This window comes from Miscanthus floridulus, chromosome 4, assembly GCF_019320115.1.
Source record: "Miscanthus floridulus cultivar M001 chromosome 4, ASM1932011v1, whole genome shotgun sequence".
NCBI lineage: Eukaryota > Viridiplantae > Streptophyta > Magnoliopsida > Poales > Poaceae > Miscanthus > Miscanthus floridulus.
The window spans coordinates 81,645,537-81,666,440 of record NC_089583.1 but is presented as its reverse complement, the minus strand read 5'-3'; the positions used below and the strand labels follow the sequence as shown (position 1 = coordinate 81,666,440).

General features: G+C 48.7%; 1 protein-coding gene across 1 annotated transcript; it reads right to left on the bottom strand.

Moving 5' to 3' along the window:
• Positions 1 to 13,301: 13,301 nt before the first annotated feature.
• LOC136551845 (uncharacterized) lies at positions 13,302 to 14,335 on the bottom strand. The gene has a single exon (XM_066543389.1). The coding sequence runs from the start codon at positions 14,212 to 14,214 to the stop codon at positions 13,711 to 13,713; it is 504 nt and encodes a 167-aa protein (XP_066399486.1). The 5' UTR covers positions 14,215 to 14,335; the 3' UTR covers positions 13,302 to 13,710.
• Positions 14,336 to 20,904: the final 6,569 nt, after the last annotated feature.

The window sequence follows — 20,904 nt, the reverse complement described above, 5'->3', positions numbered from 1 at the left end:
TGCTTAAGCCCGCCGATGAGAGTAGCTAATAAGCTAACACCCGAACAAAAAAGCAAAATGGCTGAAAAGACGCCTGAGCATACCGGCCGAGAGCAAAATAGCTAAAAACATGCTTGAGCCCGCCGATGAGGGTAGCTAATAAGCTAACACCCAAACCAAAAAAAAAACAACTGAAAATAAGCCTCAAACATAAATCAGAGCAATTTCAAGACAAGACCCTCTAGCTCCTTGTTCCAAATAGCAAGAGGCTCGGGGGCTACACTCAGAAGATCCCAAGAAGCGCTACACGGTTTCACTCAAGAAAGCACTCAGACAACACTTGATTCCTGCTCAACAAGACTTGGAGAAAATAGGACAAGGCTTCCAGAGCTCTACCATGAAGTGCTCGGGGGCTTGCCGGTCCTAGGATATTTTTGCAACCAGAGATAGGACCAGATGCTAACCACACTATGAGCCAAGCCGAGAAGAAGAAGCTGGAGATATCCTAAGTGTTTTTAGTACTAACAAGAACGCAAAGTTTGTCGACACAACGGGCTATACCAAATTGTTTACAAGTCATAGACGAAAGCCAGACAAAGTTTGTTGACACAACAGGCTATACCGAATTGTTTACAAGTCATAGACGAAAGCCAGACAAGCACTCAACAAGTCAAGGAAGTCTGTTAAGACATCAATCTACATACACCAAGTTGTTTCACATGGCATAGACGAAAGCCAGATAAGTACTCAGCAAATCAAGGAAAATTATCAAATACAACGATCTACATACACCGAGTGGTTTATACAACGTAGATGAGAGTCAGAACAGATAGCTACCCGGAGAAAATTCTGATCAATTGGACAACACATTTAAAGAGTAAGTAAGGATTAGACATCCAGACAAAGAAGACATCAACAAAGATAGAGGATCTTCATTCAAGAAAGAGTATAAGTATTATGTTACAAAAGCTAGTGTTCAAAGGTCGATTACATTCAAGTATTGTCATCAGGAGAAGAAACATCAATGTTAAGATTATCTACAATCTTCCTGGCTAAGTCATCGACCTCAGGCTCCAACCTCTTAACAGCATCCAAGTACTCTTGGCTCTCGGCTTCATCGGCAACCTTGGACAAAGGAAAGTCTAGAGAAAGAACCCGGACCTAGGCAAGGACGTTCCTGGTACATAGATGGGCACACCTCTTCACGAACCCCTAGAAATGAGTCGGCACTTGGGGAATAAATTGAGCTCAAGATTGACCGTCATCCGCTGGAGTTCGGAGAAGGTCAGCTACTGACCAAAAAGACTTCCACAAAGCATTCTAGTTATCAGTAGCCATTGCCAACCTACCAGTCAAGTCTTGAATAGTCTTTTGGGCCTGCATAAGATTCCTGTCAGCTCCACGCCTAATCAACTTAGCAAGCGCGAGTTCTTCTTTAGCTCGAGTAATTACCTCCTCAGCTTTGTTGTGGTTAGTGTGGACGAGTGTCTTCATCTCTTTGATACCCTCCGAGAGCTTTTGCTTTTCAACTCGGAGAGCTAGGCGAAGCAACAAAAACAAGTCAGCAAAAAAGGAAGTCAGAATACAAAGGGAAACAAATAGAACCCACAATACCTTTGCACTCGTTCTTCATGGATTCCACCGTAGCATCCTTTTGCTTCTCCGCCTCTACCACCCAGGCACGAAGAGCCTTCTCCTCCTTTTGGTGCGTTTGGCGCTAAGTCTCCAACTCGGCCCGAAGGAGGTCAAGATCGGCCTTTAGGGCGCTCACCTCAGAAGACAACTTTTTCTCATTTTCAGATGAGAAAAAGAAGCCAGAATGATCATGAGAGAAGGACTGAGCAAAAAGAGACAAAGAAAAACAAGACTTAAGGACAGAAGAAAAACGAACATCCAAAGAAGGAACAGCAGAAAACTTACCTGGAGCTTTTTCCCTAAAAGAAGTCGCAAGGGTCAATAAGCTTCCCTAGGCGGCAGTTAACTCCGATAGCCGATGAGTGGCATCAAACTATTGCACCACGTCATCAGCAAAAGGCAGACCACCGGAGGTGAGAGAAGGAGAAGGAGAAGCCGGCCGAGGCGAAGAAGGCATGACCAGAGCAATCTCCTAGGAAGCCAAGGCCAATCCCTCAGATGGACCCACCGCCATGGCCACGGTCACTTTGGGAGCTGGCAAATCAGCAGCTGCGGACTCTATCCCCCTCACAGCCACCTCAGCGCCCGTGCGTTCTAAGTCTTGAGACTCAGTATGTAAGGGCACACTAGAGGTTTGACAAGAAGTCGACTGGAGGCTTAGGGAAGATGAAGGCCTGAAAGATGACAAGGAAACCCATCAAAAAAGAATAAGAAAAAAGAAGAACAGAAGCAAAGAAATAAAACTAGAATTCACTCACTCAGCTATCTTCTTCCTCATTAAACCAAAAGAAGACCTCACCGGGGGAACCACGGCAGCAAAAACATCCCCGCCACTCGATGGCAGGAGCGGCGTAGCTGGTACCAGAGCCCCAGAAGAAATCGGTACTGGAGCTATGGAAGAACTCGGTGCCAAAGCTATGGAAGAACCCGGTGCAGGAGCCTCAGAAGAACAGGTACCCAATGACTGCTTACTACAAAGAGATCAAGACCAATGTCAAAACAAAAAGACGGTTTCAAATATAGGAAAATAAGAAAACAACTCATCACCGCATGATAAGGGGTGCATCATCATCCTCTTCTTCCTCAGTCTCGACCAAGGCCACCATAGCACCAGCTGAAAAAGGACAAAAGTAATCGGTTAAAGATGAAAACAAGCAACAGAAGGACAGAGCGTATTAATGTGCTCACCTAAGAGCATGCTAGCTATAACTTGAGTACCTGGAGAAGTACTTGACTGGGGAGCTTTCTTAGCAATGGGCACACCAGAAGAAGAACCAGCCACTCGCCCCCTCTTGCCGATGCTATGAGCAGGTCGGGGAACTGAACGAGGAACGTACTCTACATATACATCAGGGTTCATAGAAGAAACACCAGGAAGCATTACGGCAGTTTGCGACTCACTGGTTAAAGAAGCCCCAGCAAGACTACCACCAGCCCCCACAATGGTAGGGAGGTCGTGAAGGGGAATCGGGTCAACGAAGTTACGCCCCAATTCCTACGAAAAGAATAAGACAAGGAAGATTAAGCGAAAATAGATACAGCAAAAAGAAATACAAAAAGTACCCGCACAAAGAGAAAACAACTTACAGCTGGAGGCGGGTTCTTTGCACAGTACTCAGAGACGGTAAGCGGGACAACGCTTGCTCCTTTTAGCATCTTCTGAAGGCGCTCGAGTACCTCCTCGTCGGTCAACTCAAGGGCAGGGACCATGCGTGAAGGATCCTCAGCCCCAGAGTACTCGAAGCCAAAGTTCTCTCGCTCCTTCAGAGGCTGAACACGACGGCGAAGAAAACTCAAGACGATTCTGAAACCGGTCAAGCCCTGCTGCTTTAGAGTGCTTATCCGCTCAAGGAATGGCTGGATCACCTGGAGCTCGTTCGACGTCAGGGAGTTCTTTTCCCACCGGTCGTTAACCGAGGGACCAGATCCAGAATGAACGGTGAGAGAAGAAATCAAATTGGCGGCATAGAACCAGTCAGCACACCAATCCCTCACAGAATCAACCAGGTCATAGTCAAAGAACTTGCTTTTAAGACTCTAGCGAAACTGAATCTCACAGCCGCCAAGAACATTGGTGTCTTCGCGGTGGGGTTGAGGCTTCAGATGAAAGAAGTGATGGAAGAGAGAAAGAGAAGGAGAAATTCCAAGGAAAGCTTCACAGAGATGTACAAAAACAGAAAGATGGAGGATGGCATTTGGAGCAAGATGATTCAAGCTAACCCCAAAATAATTAAGAAATCGATGAAGGAAGGTGGAAGCAGGAAGACAAAGTCCAGCATGGATAAAGGAGACGAAAAGAATGATCTCACCAGGACCTAGAGCAGGGACCTGATGCTCACCTAGAGCTCTCCATTCAGCAATGTCCTTGCTCTAGATCAAGCCATCACTGACAAGCTCACGAAGCTGGTCTTCTGTCGTTGTTGGAGCCGGCCAAAACTTCTGGGCAGCCCTCATGGCCATGAACTCTTGGTTCTTGATCACGGAGAGGGATGACTCCTCGTCCATGAAGGTTGCCTAGGACTTGCTCGTAGCTTTCTTCCTACCCATGTACTAACGGGGGCAAAAAGGCACTAGGGAAAGACAAGGCACGGACGACGGCGCTTAGATGGTGGCGGCAATGGTGGCGGCAATGGCGACGGCGGAGTTGCGAAGGCTAGGGTTTTTTAAGGCGAAGGCAGAGTACTAAAGAAAAGGAGGACAAAGGCCTTTAAATAGATTTTACACTGGTAAAAATGTGGGCCACCAGACCCATTAAAACACGGTGTGAGAACGCAACGGTCCATTTACTAACACAGCTAAAATGATGGAAGGCACAAATCCACACAACAATATAGTTCAACGGGCAAATTTTAGACTTATCCATCCAGCAAAATGGCAGAGTTACCATATGGCTGCAAAAAGAACTAATCGGCCATGAAGCAACAGGAGGTTACCTCACAAGGAACATAACAACCTAGTTCTAACATAAAGAACTCAGGAATCTAATAGACAACCAGGACATCAGTGGAATAAAGAATGACAACTCAGAAGACAAGATTCTCTCTATTACAAATGACTTCAAAAGATACAAGATTACACATCTTACAAGACCCAACGAACTCAAAACTACGATAGGCAAGTAGCAAAAAGGAACCCAGAAACAACTAGGCTCTGGAACGACTACGTGTTCCAAATCGCTACTCGATAGAACAAACCGCACTCGACTACACTGTTTTCTTCAAAGGACGGATGCAGTGCACCCAAGGCGAAAATCAGTAGAACAACAAGATAACATGCAGCAGAGAAGGCCGACAGGCATCTATCTACCTAAGTCCGATGTGATGCTGGATATGGTGTTGATCTGCACCGGATAGTCTCAAGACAGACGGCGAGGATCAACCCAAAACTGCCAGATGAAGGAACGAAGCCCACATCACAAGACTTCCTCCAACTATTGCCACGTACATCCTGGTACATTGCTGCTATGGGATTAGTCTACCTCTAATCCCTATCACAAGACTTCCTCCAGCTACAACAAGACATACGAGAACTACAAAATGCGCCCAGAGGCTGCTCTACTTCGCAAACTACGATATTCATGACTACAGAGACTTTAGAACAAGCAACAGAATGCTCAATGAATCAAAATAGCACTCCAGGGGCTATTTATAGAACGAAGGAGCGGTGCACATGGACCAAGAGCACCAACGGAACAAGCCTAACAAAGGACACAGTGAAAAGATAGAACTCAATAATGAAAGGGAACTCAGGCATGAAGGAACAGTACTCAACAACAAGCATATTTGGGAGAATATATCAACACAGTACAACCCGTGAACAAAAGGCATTTACACTCAACCACCACCATACAACTACACCTGACAACAGCAGACTCTACATCTGACAATAGTAGACTACCAGAGAATATGCCAAGACTCGGTATCCGAGCTCTTTTTGAACAATGCTCGGGGGCTACACTCAAACAGGAATTCTCAAACAACATAAAGATTCAAGACCCTCCAACTTTTTGTTCCAAATAGCAAGAGGCTCGGGGGCTACACTCAGTGAGTGCACTTTTTTATTCAAAAAAACGCACATCACTCAGAAGACTTCTTCAAGACAGACGACTTCAAGGCCATACGACAAAAAGAACCCGAAAATAGCTATATCCGAGCTCTTCTCGACAAAGAACCCGGATACACGCTCGGGAGCCCTTCGACGAAGAATCAAGGCGATTTCAACAAAGACCCTCAAGCTCCTTGTGCCAAACAGTGAGAGGCTCAGGGGCTACATCCAAATGGGAGTACTTTTTTCTTCAAAAAAGTACACACCACACGAAGATCTCACGAAGCGCTACATGGTTTCGCTCAAGAAAGCACTCGGACGACGCTTGTTCCTGCTCGACAAGACCTGAAGGAACAAGACGAGGCTTCTACAACTCAACCATGAAGTGCTCGGGGGCTTGTCGGTGCGGGACCCACGGGATACCCCGCACGGAAGGGAGAACTAGTCTAACTAGGATTCATCTCCTGTAATCTTAGTAGTAGTGTTACTCTGTAATCCTATTAGGAGCTCTCATTGTAAACCGACTAGGACTCTGGTCTCCTGACTATATAAAGGAGGGCAGGGCTCCTTGGACCGAGAGTTCAGACAACAATTTGTACAACACAACACTTTACAGTTAATCCAACACAAAGGCTAACGCCGACTGGACGTAGGGCTATTACTCAATCAAAGATCGAGGGTCCGAACTAGGATAAATCGACTGTCTTGCGTTTACCGTCGAGTTCTGCATACGCTGAAGCCCGAACATACTACCTCGGGGACCCCCGTGGCAGGCTATCGGTGGTCAAACATCGACAACGTATGATCCTATGATTTCTGTAATGTGTTATTACTTTTCGGTTATCTCCTAGATCTAACTGACTTGTAACCCTACCCCCGGACTATATAAGGCGGGCAGGGACCCCTCCAAACTCACGCAATATCATACGATAGGCAATACAATCCAATAGACCACAGGAGTAGGGTATTACGTCATACTGACGGCCTGAACCTGTCTAACTCGTGTGTCTCTGTTGCATTCTTGTTCTCGATTACACGCATATCTGCCGATCAATCTACCTTCGTGGGATACCCCTCGGAGGACTGCCGACAATATTCAGTCGACAGGGCGGTTTTTATCAATGTCATCCTTTCTTATCAGTTAAAAGAAGATCGATAAAAACTAGACAAGGTACCACAAAAAATATCTTCAGGTCTCCAAAAAAATCTGAGAAAACTATTAGAGATATATATTAGGACAAGAGACACCCAAACAAAATATATAGATCTCATGAAATTATCTTTGAAAGCATTCAAAAAATCAGTTTAAGCTTATAAAATTGAAAAATATCCATTAAAACTAGAAAATATTCAAAACACTCGAAACGATGTCTAAATACATTTTGAAAGGCTTTACACCAAAAAAAACAAGAGAGGCAACTAGCATAAATGCAACACACAATAATCTTGGTTGCATTCATGTTGATTGCAACCTGTGTTTTTATTGTGGAAAGTTTTCAACATGTGTTTAGACATTGATTAGGATGTTTAATGAAGTTTTTATATATTTTTCTCGATAGTTTTTCCATTATTCTAAGTCTAAATCAATTCTTTGAGAGCTTTTAGAAATATATTTTCATTGGGGTTTCTTGTATCCCAGTATATCTCTAGATTTTTTCCTCAGATTTTTTAGAGGCCCAAAGATACTTTTCATAATTTAAAAACTTATCAAGTGTTTTGTGGATTTGATTTTGGGCAGAAAAGGACGACATGGCTAAAACAAAACACTTTTGACTAATGTATGGGCTAATTAATTTGTCCGGTTTTAAAAATGAGAGGTTTAAAGTTTTTTTTTAAATAAAGTTGGAAAGTGTGGCTTCTCACACTCAGCGACAAGAAGTCGAATGGGGACTTTGACTCTTTCAATTTTGTAGACCCATGCATGCCGAAACTAATGTCCATCGGAGTTGGAAGTTTGCTTTTGGCTGCAGTTTCAGTCGGGGGGGCATCGCTCATGGGTCTAACAGTATTTGAGCTTCATCAGAAACTAATGTGCATGGGACCCCGGACCCCTTAGCTAGCTTGATGCATATACGCTCCTTCAACGAAGCACACTAGTGTTTTGGAGTAGAGGCCTGGTTTACATTGGGGTTAGGAATCAGTATTCGGCACTGTAGCACTTTCGTTTATATTTAATAATTATTGTTCAATTATGACCTTAACTAGACTCAAAAGATTCGTCTCGTAATTTACAATCAAACTGTATAATTAGTTATTTTTTTATCTACATTTAATACTCTATACATGTGTCTAAAGATTTGATGTGACGAAGAGAGAGTGAAAAAGCTTACAATCTAAACAAGACCAGAGTATACGAATAGCTAGAAGCCTGTGGGAGAGGAGTAGCTGGTAGCTGGTGATCACGACGTTAGGAGGAGTAGGCTCGGGAGAGTCCTGTCCTGAATATGGCTTCTGCATGCTGTCCCTGCCTGTGCCGGCGGCCTGTTGCTTCGTTCGTCACGGGCTCAAGCCCACCTGTGCATCCTCGTGGGCGATTCTCAATGCGCGTGGAGAGGGGTCGTGGCTGCAGGTTTCAGAGTGACAGCGTGCTTAGTGGGTGAAAAGTTAGAAATTTAGCCACTGTACCACTTTCATTTTTATTTGACAATTAGTATTTAATCATGAACTAATTAGGCTTAAAATGTTCGTCTCATAGTTTCCAACCAAACTGTGTAATTAGTTTTTTTTCGTCTATATTTAATGCTTCATACACGTATTGCAAGATTCGATGTAATAGATACTGTAACACTTTCTGAAAAACTTTTCGCGAACTAAACGAGGGCCGAAAGCACTTGCCCCAAGGCAATTCGACAGTGAGTCGTGTACCTGCCAGGAACCCCCCTCCCTGCATTCTGTCCCTGCCTGTGCCGGCGGCCTGCTGCTTCGTTCGTCACGGGCTCAAGCCCACCTGTGCATCCTCGTGGGCGATTCTCAATGCGCGTGGAGAGGGGTAGTTGCTGCAGGTTTCAGAGTGAAAGCACTTGCCCCCAGGCAATTCGACAGTGAGTCGTGTAGCTGCAGGAACACCCCCCCCCCCCCCCCCCCCCCCCCCTCCCCTCCTGTCAGCTCAGCTGTCGGGAGTGTACAAGATATGTACTAGCCTTTTTGTTGTCGATTAGATTGGAGCGAGGTAGCTTAATTACAGAGATGGGAATGTGAGCAAAGTCTGATCGATCGATGGATGGATTCAGCCTGGTTTGCTAGGGTGTTTAGCTAGGTGAATTTTGGATTTTAGGTTAACGTAGCACTTTTGTTTTTATTTAGCAATTAGTGCTCAATCATGGTCTAATTAGATTTAAAACGTTCGTCTCGTGATTTTCAACCAAACTGTGCAATTAATTTTTTTTGTCTATATTTAATGTTCCATGCACGTATCGTAAGATTCGACTTTTTTTTGAATTTGGCCTGGCAACTAAACAGGGTTACGATGCTCCTCGCTCTGCCCCGACGACAGGCACATGCACGGGGCGCGAAAGGCAAGGGCGACCTACCGGCCGGGGGGACGCCGCGCCGGCATAAATGCGATGATGGCGTAGACGTCACGACTGGGCCAGCCAGCCGCCCGCCCGGCAGCCGCAGCAGAGCAGCCAGTGCCAGTAGAGAGAACGCGCGGGCAGCGGAACTGTTGGCCGTGTCCATGCATGACTCCATGAGGTTGAGGTGAGACGTCCTACGCTAGTCCCGCCTCGACGTGGGCCGGAAACGAGCGGAGCGGCACAGTACATGTGGCTGTGGAGCGCGCTTGCTGCTGCTGGCTGGTGTTTCGTGTGGTGCCCGATCGTCGACGCCGCGACGACCCACGCCAACTTATGAGCCCTACTTTTTCAACGACGGTGTTTTTCTCTCGTAACAAATGAATCAACAGTATTTTTTAGTCTGGCTTTTCAGCTAAGTAAACAGGCCGACGTCGCTCGCTCTCGGCTGGCGCGTGCATGTACGGAGGCCTCAGGGGGGTAGGCGCGGGCGCCCGTGTTCCGCTAGGCGCGGCATGCAATGGCGTCGCGCGGCCCGCTACCGCGACGGTGCAACCGCAAGTAAAGACGCCCGCCCGCGGCGTGGACGCGTGGTCATCATCGTCATGCGACGAGACGACGCACTGGGCATGCTACACTTCACGACAGTGGAACGGATCGGGGCATGCATGGTTTTAGCAGGCTGCAGGCAGGGCAGCTAGCTGGTTGCCTGGACGGTTCGCGGCCGGCCGTTTCCGTGGGACGACAAAAGGCATGCACGCATGCACGGTGGAGGTTAGCGAACGGACGGCCGCCGACGCGCGTTGTCCGTCCAGGTGCGCTCTATGTCGTCGCCTTCAGCGCACGCTGCCATGCGCGCGCGCACGCAATCGCGCCGGGCGCCACTACTGGCCGGTCTCAATCAGCCACGTTAATTGCTGAAGACGATGGGTCACTGGCTGCATCTGCATGCGCTTTTTTTCCTCCGGACACTGCTCTAAACACCAGGTTGTGGACCGGCCCGATCCATGGAAATAGACAAATTTATTCGCCTGCTGGAGTCGGTCGGTCGCTGGTTGCTCTCCATCGATCCTTTTACTCATCAGGTCTTTCCTGCTCTAACCACATGTACTGTAATAGTACTACTACTTGGCACGACTAATATCTTTCTTAACGGTGTTGATCAACTGATTGCACTCTTCAACAGGAAACGTACCTAGTACCGTTGCTGGCTGCTACATGGTACGTACTTTGACGATCGATGCTGCGTATCATCTGAAAGCATATGTCACTATACAAGTCGATCGGTAGTTACCATTAACCGCTGAGAGCATGAGCATCGCCATGAGTGATTATTAGTGATGCAACGCCTCGTACGTCAGAATGCAGAATATGGTAATGCTCATCTCCCGGGCCCTTCTCTGCTGTCCAGTATTATTTCGCATGTACCGTGAGCTGTTCGAGAGAGATACCAGCTACATCATCAAGCTTCAGCTGGCGGCCACACTACAGTCGCGGTCCATGATGATATATACGCGCGCATCGATCAGGAAATGAAGCCAGATACGGTCCAGTTAGCGCTTGCTTTATTTTTGCTATTGAACATAAACAACTAGTTCAGTAGTATTAATTAAGGACGAGGACGATGTTGTTACACTCCAATATGGTTGACAACTGCAGGCCGGTCCTTAACATGAACTCGATCGATCAATCACACTCCGATCCGATCCCAATAGATAGACGACAGTTGATGTGCAAGCAGTAGTCAAGCACAACCAATAATGTGATTTGTCAGTAATATATAAGTACAAGCATAAGTGGGCTACCAATAAAGTACAGTAGGCACACGACGCCTGTGATGCTAATGTTGTGCGTCCGATCCTAAACAAATGGGATCGAGGGCGATTAGCACCGCAATAAGCACCTCTAATAATACTGGTGCATGCAGGATCTATATAATGGATTTCATTAGAATGAATGGCCCCAAACTACCAGCGTGCAGATCGAATCGAAGAGAATGATGCCACAGACAGACAGTGCAACGGAAGGGTCGGTCGGTTCGGGAAATGGACGGGTGACCAACCTGCAGGAGCGAGCAGCAGCCAACTAACCTGATTGAGCCGCCCGGCCGGCGATACTGCAGTGCGGGCATGACATGCACGTCGTGTGGTAGAAGAACCCAACCGTCAAAACCACCATTGAAACCCAACATTCTCAAGCAGTCCCATAATCACTGTCCTGGAAATGCAAGGACCATCTGTTTTGCTTGACGTTTTGGTGAAGCTAATGAAAAGGGCATGCCGGTTGCCGGCCATATATTGTGGTTGGGGATCCTTCTATCAGTAAGTAGTAGCTAGAGTAGCAGCTAGCAATAAGTTCGCCTCCATCCCCATGCCATTCTTTAAGAGGCCGCATATGCCCCAGCAGCCATGATCTGCAGAATGCATGTGGTAGCTAGCTAGCGCATACCACGGAGCTTTTAATCAGCGCTTAAGGAAAGAAAATAAATACTAGTAAGTTAAAGTAACTAGTACTTGTAAGAGTTTATATTAATGGTTAAGGGCCAGGGGCTTTTCTTAATTAGGGCTAGCAGGGCTGGCACTTCCTTAAATTCGCAACAACAACAACACTAACAGCAAAGGATTGGCCTACCATTCTTTTTAATCCAACACTGAAGCTAGGGCCTTCTGTTTGTTCCCAGCATTGCTTTAGCGTTGGAGTCCCACCGCATCAATCATTTCATCATTTCATTGGCATGAACATTTTACTATCTAATTTTGTTGTGCTATAGAGATTAGATGAAAATGATCAACTCAGAACGTCGCAAAACAGCTTCGCTTGTTTGCCTGTCGGGTTCATGTTCTATCTATCTGGGCCACACTGTAGATAGGAACAAGGTACTCCGTAATTATTATTACTGGGGATTAGATGATTCAGAACAGAAACTAGCATCCAGGGATATGCACGCGCGCATCAGGAAACAAGCTACAAATTAGAATGAATAATTCAAGACACAATCTAGCATAAGAAATTAGTTTCAGGAAAATATACATGTATGCATGGTCCAACGGTTTCATGCAGGGGACCAAATGCTTTCATTTACCTACCTATTGAAGTGGCCCCAGCTAGCAGTACGTACGTCCAAATGCATGCCTGAAAGGTTGTCATCATCCAGTCAATATAGAAGGGATTAGGCACACATGACATGATTAAGCATGCCCTGCAAATAAGAGGGGAAAGCGCGCGGCCATGACAGCGAAGACTTTAACTCATCTAATCGCGTGGGCGCACCAAACTACTATCTAATAAACCCTGTCTGATTAGAATACAAAGATTTGGTAATGATCAAGCTTATGGTCCTTTCAGCACGCACATGATGGCTAACTAATCATTGGATTTGATCAAATTGCGTGTTTATTAGATTTATGAACAAACTGGGTGTCATGTATTCGTGGGACATACTGGTTGAGAGGATGGCCTCTTCATCGAACTTGATCTCGAGGTTCACCAAATTTGTACGTGGATGCCTCCTTGAGAAACTAGGTTTAGTACGAACCTAACCTACAGTTCGTTAGATTCATTATAGTAGAATCTACCCACCTTAACTCAAGTCTTTGATTTAGCATGGTTTTATTAGTGAGTCTACTAGCTAGCTAGGGTTTAGTTCCTCTATCTACCATAAACTACAAAATGCTCGGTGGAGTCTCTCCCTGTGGTCAAGAAAATAAAGACATTGTGCAACATTTTACTTTCCTTATCCGCTACAAATTAACCTTGCTTCTTCCAAACTTTAGTATTATATATATAACCATGTCTCAACTTCGCTAGTGATACTTTGGTCAGTAAATTAACCATGTCCCGCTCCCCATCTGTTTGGCCACTGAATTTCAACTTGATCTTTCCACTCTCATTACCAGCTAGCAACTTTGAAATATAGCTTTCGTCAGTACGAAATGCCCGGTTTGGCCTACGTACGTGCATGCTCCAGCTTTCACTGAGAACTCAGAACGTACTATCTGTAAACGAAATGAAGGCTTTAGCCTCACCTATAAAATTATCTATGGCTCCATTCCGTCAATATGCATGGCCCAAGTGAGAAAAAAAAATCTCAGAAGAACAATTCACAAGAAATAAATGAAATGATCATGGACTTCATACATTGGTGAAATATATATAATGTACATGGATACACCCATTCCTAAAATCTTATTCAATTCTGCTTAAAAGAAACAGCAGAAGAAACATGCAAGCCATTACATTACATCAAGCACTAGAGATTAATTAACTGCCCCGAGAGAGCATTATCTTGGTTGCACGGTAATTACACGGCTATCTCGAGATAATTACCACAAACACCACAAGGTTGACTATCTCCACTCCTTGCCCTCGCAATCCTGCGTATATTACAACTCTACCCCTAACCTTAAATAAAAGAACCAGATTACCCAAAGTACCCCTTGACACCGGCCGTCCAGCTCGGCCTCGCTCGGCGCCGCTGCGCTGCGCTGCCGGTGCCGGCATCGTGGATCGGACATGGCCGTGAGTAGGCGGTCGATCACGATCAGCACGCGTAATACTCGACGAGCTCGTCGAGCGACTCCGGCTGCGGGTCGGCGTTCTCGAGCATCCAGAGGAGGTGCTCGAACAGCACGACCTCGCAGCCGACAACGGTCCCGCCCCCGCCAGCGCCGACGCCGGCTCCCGCGCCGCCAGAGCGGTCGACGAGGTTCTGGAACAGGGGGTGGCCGACGAGGTCCGCGGCTATGAGGTAGCGGCGGCGCGACTTGCCGACGTACACCGGGTGGAGGCCCGGGGGCACGCCGTCGGCGCCGTCGAACGACGCCGACCCCGCCGTGCCTCCGCCGCCGCCGAAGGCGAAGACGGACGAGGCGGCGACGCCCCTCCTCCACGAGTTCTCCAAGGCGAAGCCGCCGGCGCCAGCGTCGTCGACGCCGCCGACGTCGTGCGAGCGCGCCGAGCACCCTGACGGAGTGCGCGAGATCCGGCTCCCGGAGTGCCACCTCTTGATCATGCACTTGAGCTTGCTCAGCCCTCCCTTCGCCATTGCCGTCTCGATCAAGAAGTGGAAGGAGAGAGAGAGAGAGCGAGAAGCTTAACAGAGCAGAGGAGGCGAGGACCGACCGAGGGAAGGTCGTCTGGTGGTCGTGGCAAAGGTGGAGGCTGGAGAGGTGGGTCCTTATATAGGAAGGAGGCGGGGGCCACGTGCCGGGCCGGGGACATGGGACATGGGCAGCTCAAACGAGAGCTAGAGGAAGTGTCTAACATTTACGAATTGATGTGAAAGATTGATCCTGTTAAGTGTTATTAGTATTCTCTCATATTTTGTTCCCTCATCGTCAATTGCTGCCCCTCAACGTCCATTGCCATGACTTAGGGTCCCACATCTTCACTCAGGAACACTCAGTGTTCCCTAGCGTTCTCACTGTTCCTTACTGTGTCTTAGTGTCCCTCGCCGTTCCTCAATGTCCCTTGATGCCCCTCAGCATTCATCAAACAACATCGTCATCCTCAACCTCTCCAAGTTGGTAATGCTGCCACCAACGTCACCAGGTACCTCATCAAACTAGTTTATATCAAGTTATATATGTTTTTGGCTTTGGCATTCTACTAAGTTGGCTTCCAACTTAGCAGTAAATCAAGGCCTAAGAAGAACGTTGTCAACCTCAATCCCTCTAAGCCGATAATGTCGCCAACATCACACGATGATTGACACTGAAAGACGTCAAGGGATTTTAAGTGGCATTGAGCGATGGTGAGAGACTTTGAGGGGGTACTGAGTGAAGCCTACGGATGCTAAGGGGCACCGAATGACGCTGAGAGACTTCAAAGGGTGTCGAGGGGTGCCAAGAGATAAACAGGGATGTTGCGGGACGCCAAGAGATGTCGAGGGATAGTGAGGAATGTTGAGTAGTGGCGAGGGATGCCAAGTGATGCCGAAAGATGTCGGATGACATCGAGGGACACTGTGTGAACCTGAAAGGCATTGAAGGGCGCCGATAAACGATGAGGTATGTCTAGGGACACTGTCGACAGAATATCGTCGGCAGTCCTCTGAGGGGTATCCCACGAAGGTAGCTTGATCGATAGAGATGCGCGTAATCGAGAACAAGAATGCAACAAAGGCACAAGAATCAGACAGGTTCGGGCCGTCAGCGCGACGTAATACCCTACTCCTATGGTCTGTTGGTTTGTATTGGCTTCGTATGATCTTTGGTGTGTTTTGAGGGGGTCCCTGCCCGCCTTATATAGTCTAGGGGTAGGGTTATAAGTCGGTTAGATCTAGGAGATAACCGGAAAGTAACAATAGATTACAGGAATTATGGGATCGAACGTATCCTAACAGATCTCGTAGTATCTTCAGGATATCTTCTCGGTGTCTTGCGGGGCGCGCCGAGCAGCGCCGTGCTCCGTAAGGCTTCGTCTTATGGGCTAGACCACCCTTGGGGGCGTAGCCCATGTAGTCTGTCGTGGGTATCCGGGGTCGTACCCCCCACAGCCTTGTATCCGCTGTGCAACGTCGTCTTGAGCTTGTCTGAGTATGTGTGAACAAAGCCGAGCAGTCAGACTCATAGTCCGACCACCATACTGAGTCGCTGAGCAGTTGTGAACCATCGTTGAGCAGTGTATCCCAAGTAAGGCTTGCCATAAGGATGTAAGGAGCTCAAGTTCAAAATCAAAAATTTTCTCGCTGTGAACCAAGTGTGCCCACTTAGAGTCTGACCACGAGAAAGGGAGGTAATCGTCTTCAACTTCAGGAGGCATGGATTCTTACATATTAAAGTAAACACACTCACCGCAAGGTGAAGTGTGCCCACTTAGTCCCCAAGCCTGACAGTAGGTGACGTAGTCACGTGGTGCCAGGGTCCAAAGTAGAAGAAAAACAGAAGACCAGCCGAGCAGGCAATCAGTCCCTAGGTGAAGTGTGCCCACTTAGTCCCCGAGCCTGACAGTAGGTGATGTGGTCATGTGGTGCCAGGGTCAGAAACAACAGCAACAAGAAGAAAATCCCAGTGTGGTGAGGAACCAAGTCGTAGTGATGACGTAGTCCCCGAGCCACAAATGGAAATCTTGGAGAAATCAAATCGTGGAGAAAAATCCAAAGTAATGGTTGTACAGTAGTAGTTACTGAGCCTTAATGGTATTGCGGAGAAGTCGGCAAATATCTGGCGTGCAGTAACAAGTTGCGGCAAAAAATGGGCGATATGGGTTGGAGTTGCTTGGAAGCCCAGGTAACGGCCCGCCACGCCGCTTTGGGGAATTCGGAGAGGCGCAAATCGTGGTGCGGTTTCCCAAAAACCCTTGAATGCGAAAAGTGGGGAGGGTGCTTTATAACCGCGCCGTCATACTCCGTGCTCCCACCTTTGCCACTTTGTCTTCCTCCTCGGCCCTCGCGCTTTCTGATTCACATTCACACCCACTTTTGCCGCCAGTCCCAACCCAGATCTGAGAGATGGCGCTGAAGAGGGGAGGTGGTAACATGAAGAAGGCGACCGCCGGAGCAAGCCATGACATGGAATAGGTGTCGTCACTCATGGGGGAGGCGGTGCTCAATGGATGGGGGAGGCGGGAGTTCTTCCTGATCGTATCATAGCCGGATGGCGTCCAGCCAATGGTGAGCCCTTTCCAATGCTGCACACCGACAAAGTTGTAGTTTTTGAAGATTATTTCTAGTGCGGATTAGGACTTCCTGTTATCCTTTCTTGTAGGATCTGTTGAAATTCTGAGGAGTGAGTCTGTGCAATCTGCATCCGAACACCATCTTGCACATCTCTATTTTTATCCATTTATGCGAGGCATATCTCGGCATTCTCCCCCACTTCAACCTTTTCCAGCACCTGTTCTAGATGAAGAAGAAGGGCGAGGGCGATTCTAGAGTGGTCGGCGGTGTGTATCTGTAGCTCCGTGATGGGATGGCAGGTGAGTACCTCACTGTGCCACTGAACACTTCGTGAAAGGGGTGGAATGTCAGGTGGTTTTACACGAAGCAGAGCCATCCTACCATCAGGTGTGACATCGACCAAATTCTAGAAAATCAGAGGAGTTGGTCGGAGAAGCCGAGCAGTGCTGATATGGATCAGGTGAAGGAGCTCCTCGGGCTGATAAAGGCCATGAAGATGAACGGAGTCGCTATGGCGGTGAGCTTCATAGTGCGACGCATCCAGCCCTACAAGGAGAGGGCCCATCCAGGCTTTGACTTCAAGGAAGATACTGACGGCACCTAGGAGAGGATGGAGAGGTTGACGAAGGAGGCCATGCTACACTAGGCCACAGAGCTGTTTGCTCCAAACATGCCGTTCAGCGTGCCAGGGCAGCCGAGAGCCTTCAACAACACGAACCTACCTCCTTAGGTAAAAATCTTGACTATTGGTCCTGGTGTTCTTTTATCCTGTGTCATGTCGGGCAATGAATCTGAATTGCTTGTGGAAAGATCCATTTTGCAGGAACGGGTGGCGTACTTCTCGGGCGTGCCGAGGAGCAATTGGCCGAAGGCGGTAGACGCTAGGAATACCACTCAGCCAGAGAAAGGTGCTATCAGGACCACATCTGATTCCAAAGGCGCAGGTGCTGGTTGGTCGGATATCCCCCCCCCCGTGTCAGAGAAGGTCCGGGGGAAAAGAGTGGCGCAAGATGAGCCAACCCGAAAGAAGAAGAAAATGGTGGGTGTGGCTCCCCGTAAGCTGGGCGGCATCTCGCTTGGCGGCGATCAGACCACTCGGACGCAGAGTGCGGCGATGTCCAAGTGGTCAAACGATGATGGGGCTCTAGTAGCTCCTCCTCTGAGCACTGAGGCGCCACCGCACAACACGTGCTTGGAGGTGCAGTCGAATGGAGGGAAGGGTGTCCTCGAGCAGTAGGCGAAGGAGAGGCCGACGGTGGGGGCCGCAAGACCTCCAGCCTAGGGCACGCGAGTTGACCATAGAGCCATGCCTAGGTGCTCAAGGAGATAGCACCGGTTTAGAACCGTCTACTGGGAAGCCGACGTGTAAGTTCCTTGCCTTGGAATAATTTGTTGTATGATCTTTATAGTTGCGGTGATTGATGAGCTGATTTGATGCAGAACGAGGCGCATGGAGGATCTAAATCCTTCCGTCCAGTCTGGCAGCAGCCAGGGGCTATTCCCACGCACGAAGATTAAGCCAGTGGACTCCATCCTAGAGTCCCCAAGCACTCGGTGGTTTGCAAAGGAGTCGACCAATGCTGCTGATGGAGTTGGCGGCGGAGAACGGTTGGTGACGATGACGGCCGATGCGATGGAGATGCTAGGAGCGACAGCAAGAGCCACCAAATCTTTGGAGGTGGGAGCTACTAATGTCATGCCGGAGTCTGGGGCACAGAGGTCAATGATGTCAGAGGAGAAAATGGTGGGCCCTGAGATGTCATAGGGCGTGGTCGGACACTCTATGCTACCACCGAGCCCCCAGGGAGTGCCATCGGCTACGGAGGAAGAGGATGAGGTCGAGGAGATTGAATGCAAAGAATCACGACCTCAAGCCATCCAGATCCTCCGCAAGTGGAGGGATGAAGTGGTGGTCGTGGAAGAGGAGGACACCTCTAGGGAGGTGAAGAGGCTACGGTCCACCCTTTCCACAGCCATGAAGCAGATCAAGGTCAGTATTGTGTCGGTGATGTCTGTCTTTGACGTTGGAGAGTGAGATTATTTATAATCTTGGTGCTTTTTTAGGGCATAGCGCGAACTACCATATAATGGTAGCAGCTGATCAAGAGGATGGAGCCCCTCGCCGAGGAAAATGTGAAGCTAAAGGAGGCCATGAAACTGATGGAGAAAAACATCTAGAGGGCCCAGCGCGAAAGAGATCTTATCGAATCAAACACGAGGGTCCTGGAGTACCAAAAGGGCGCCATATCCAAGCAGCTAATGACCATCTCTGAGCAGTTGAGGCGCAACTTTGAGCAGCTGAGAAGCGTCTCCGAGCATAAGAAAGGTACTGTAGATCGGTGAACTTGTTCTATATTGCCAAAAAATCTAGATGTTGCTGACGATCATCACTTTTCTAAACAGGGTTACGATGCTCCTCGCTCTGCCCCGACGACAGGCACATGCACGGGGCGCGAAAGGCAAGGGCGACCTACCGGCCGGGGGGACGCCGCGCCGGCATAAATGCGATGATGGCGTAGACGTCACGACTGGGCCAGCCAGCCGCCCGCCCGGCAGCCGCAGCAGAGCAGCCAGTGCCAGTAGAGAGAACGCGCGGGCAGCGGAACTGTTGGCCGTGTCCATGCATGACTCCATGAGGTTGAGGTGAGACGTCCTACGCTAGTCCCGCCTCGACGTGGGCCGGAAACGAGCGGAGCGGCACAGTACATGTGGCTGTGGAGCGCGCTTGCTGCTGCTGGCTGGTGTTTCGTGTGGTGCCCGATCGTCGACGCCGCGACGACCCACGCCAACTTATGAGCCCTACTTTTTCAACGACGGTGTTTTTCTCTCGTAACAAATGAATCAACAGTATTTTTTAGTCTGGCTTTTCAGCTAAGTAAACAGGCCGACGTCGCTCGCTCTCGGCTGGCGCGTGCATGTACGGAGGCCTCAGGGGGGTAGGCGCGGGCGCCCGTGTTCCGCTAGGCGCGGCATGCAATGGCGTCGCGCGGCCCGCTACCGCGACGGTGCAACCGCAAGTAAAGACGCCCGCCCGCGGCGTGGACGCGTGGTCATCATCGTCATGCGACGAGACGACGCACTGGGCATGCTACACTTCACGACAGTGGAACGGATCGGGGCATGCATGGTTTTAGCAGGCTGCAGGCAGGGCAGCTAGCTGGTTGCCTGGACGGTTCGCGGCCGGCCGTTTCCGTGGGACGACAAAAGGCATGCACGCATGCACGGTGGAGGTTAGCGAACGGACGGCCGCCGACGCGCGTTGTCCGTCCAGGTGCGCTCTATGTCGTCGCCTTCAGCGCACGCTGCCATGCGCGCGCGCACGCAATCGCGCCGGGCGCCACTACTGGCCGGTCTCAATCAGCCACGTTAATTGCTGAAGACGATGGGTCACTGGCTGCATCTGCATGCGCTTTTTTTCCTCCGGACACTGCTCTAAACACCAGGTTGTGGACCGGCCCGATCCATGGAAATAGACAAATTTATTCGCCTGCTGGAGTCGGTCGGTCGCTGGTTGCTCTCCATCGATCCTTTTACTCATCAGGTCTTTCCTGCTCTAACCACATGTACTGTAATAGTACTACTACTTGGCACGACTAATATCTTTCTTAACGGTGTTGATCAACTGATTGCACTCTTCAACAGGAAACGTACCTAGTACCGTTGCTGGCTGCTACATGGTACGTACTTTGACGATCGATGCTGCGTATCATCTGAAAGCATATGTCACTATACAAGTCGATCGGTAGTTACCATTAACCGCTGAGAGCATGAGCATCGCCATGAGTGATTATTAGTGATGCAACGCCTCGTACGTCAGAATGCAGAATATGGTAATGCTCATCTCCCGGGCCCTTCTCTGCTGTCCAGTATTATTTCGCATGTACCGTGAGCTGTTCGAGAGAGATACCAGCTACATCATCAAGCTTCAGCTGGCGGCCACACTACAGTCGCGGTCCATGATGATATATACGCGCGCATCGATCAGGAAATGAAGCCAGATACGGTCCAGTTAGCGCTTGCTTTATTTTTGCTATTGAACATAAACAACTAGTTCAGTAGTATTAATTAAGGACGAGGACGATGTTGTTACACTCCAATATGGTTGACAACTGCAGG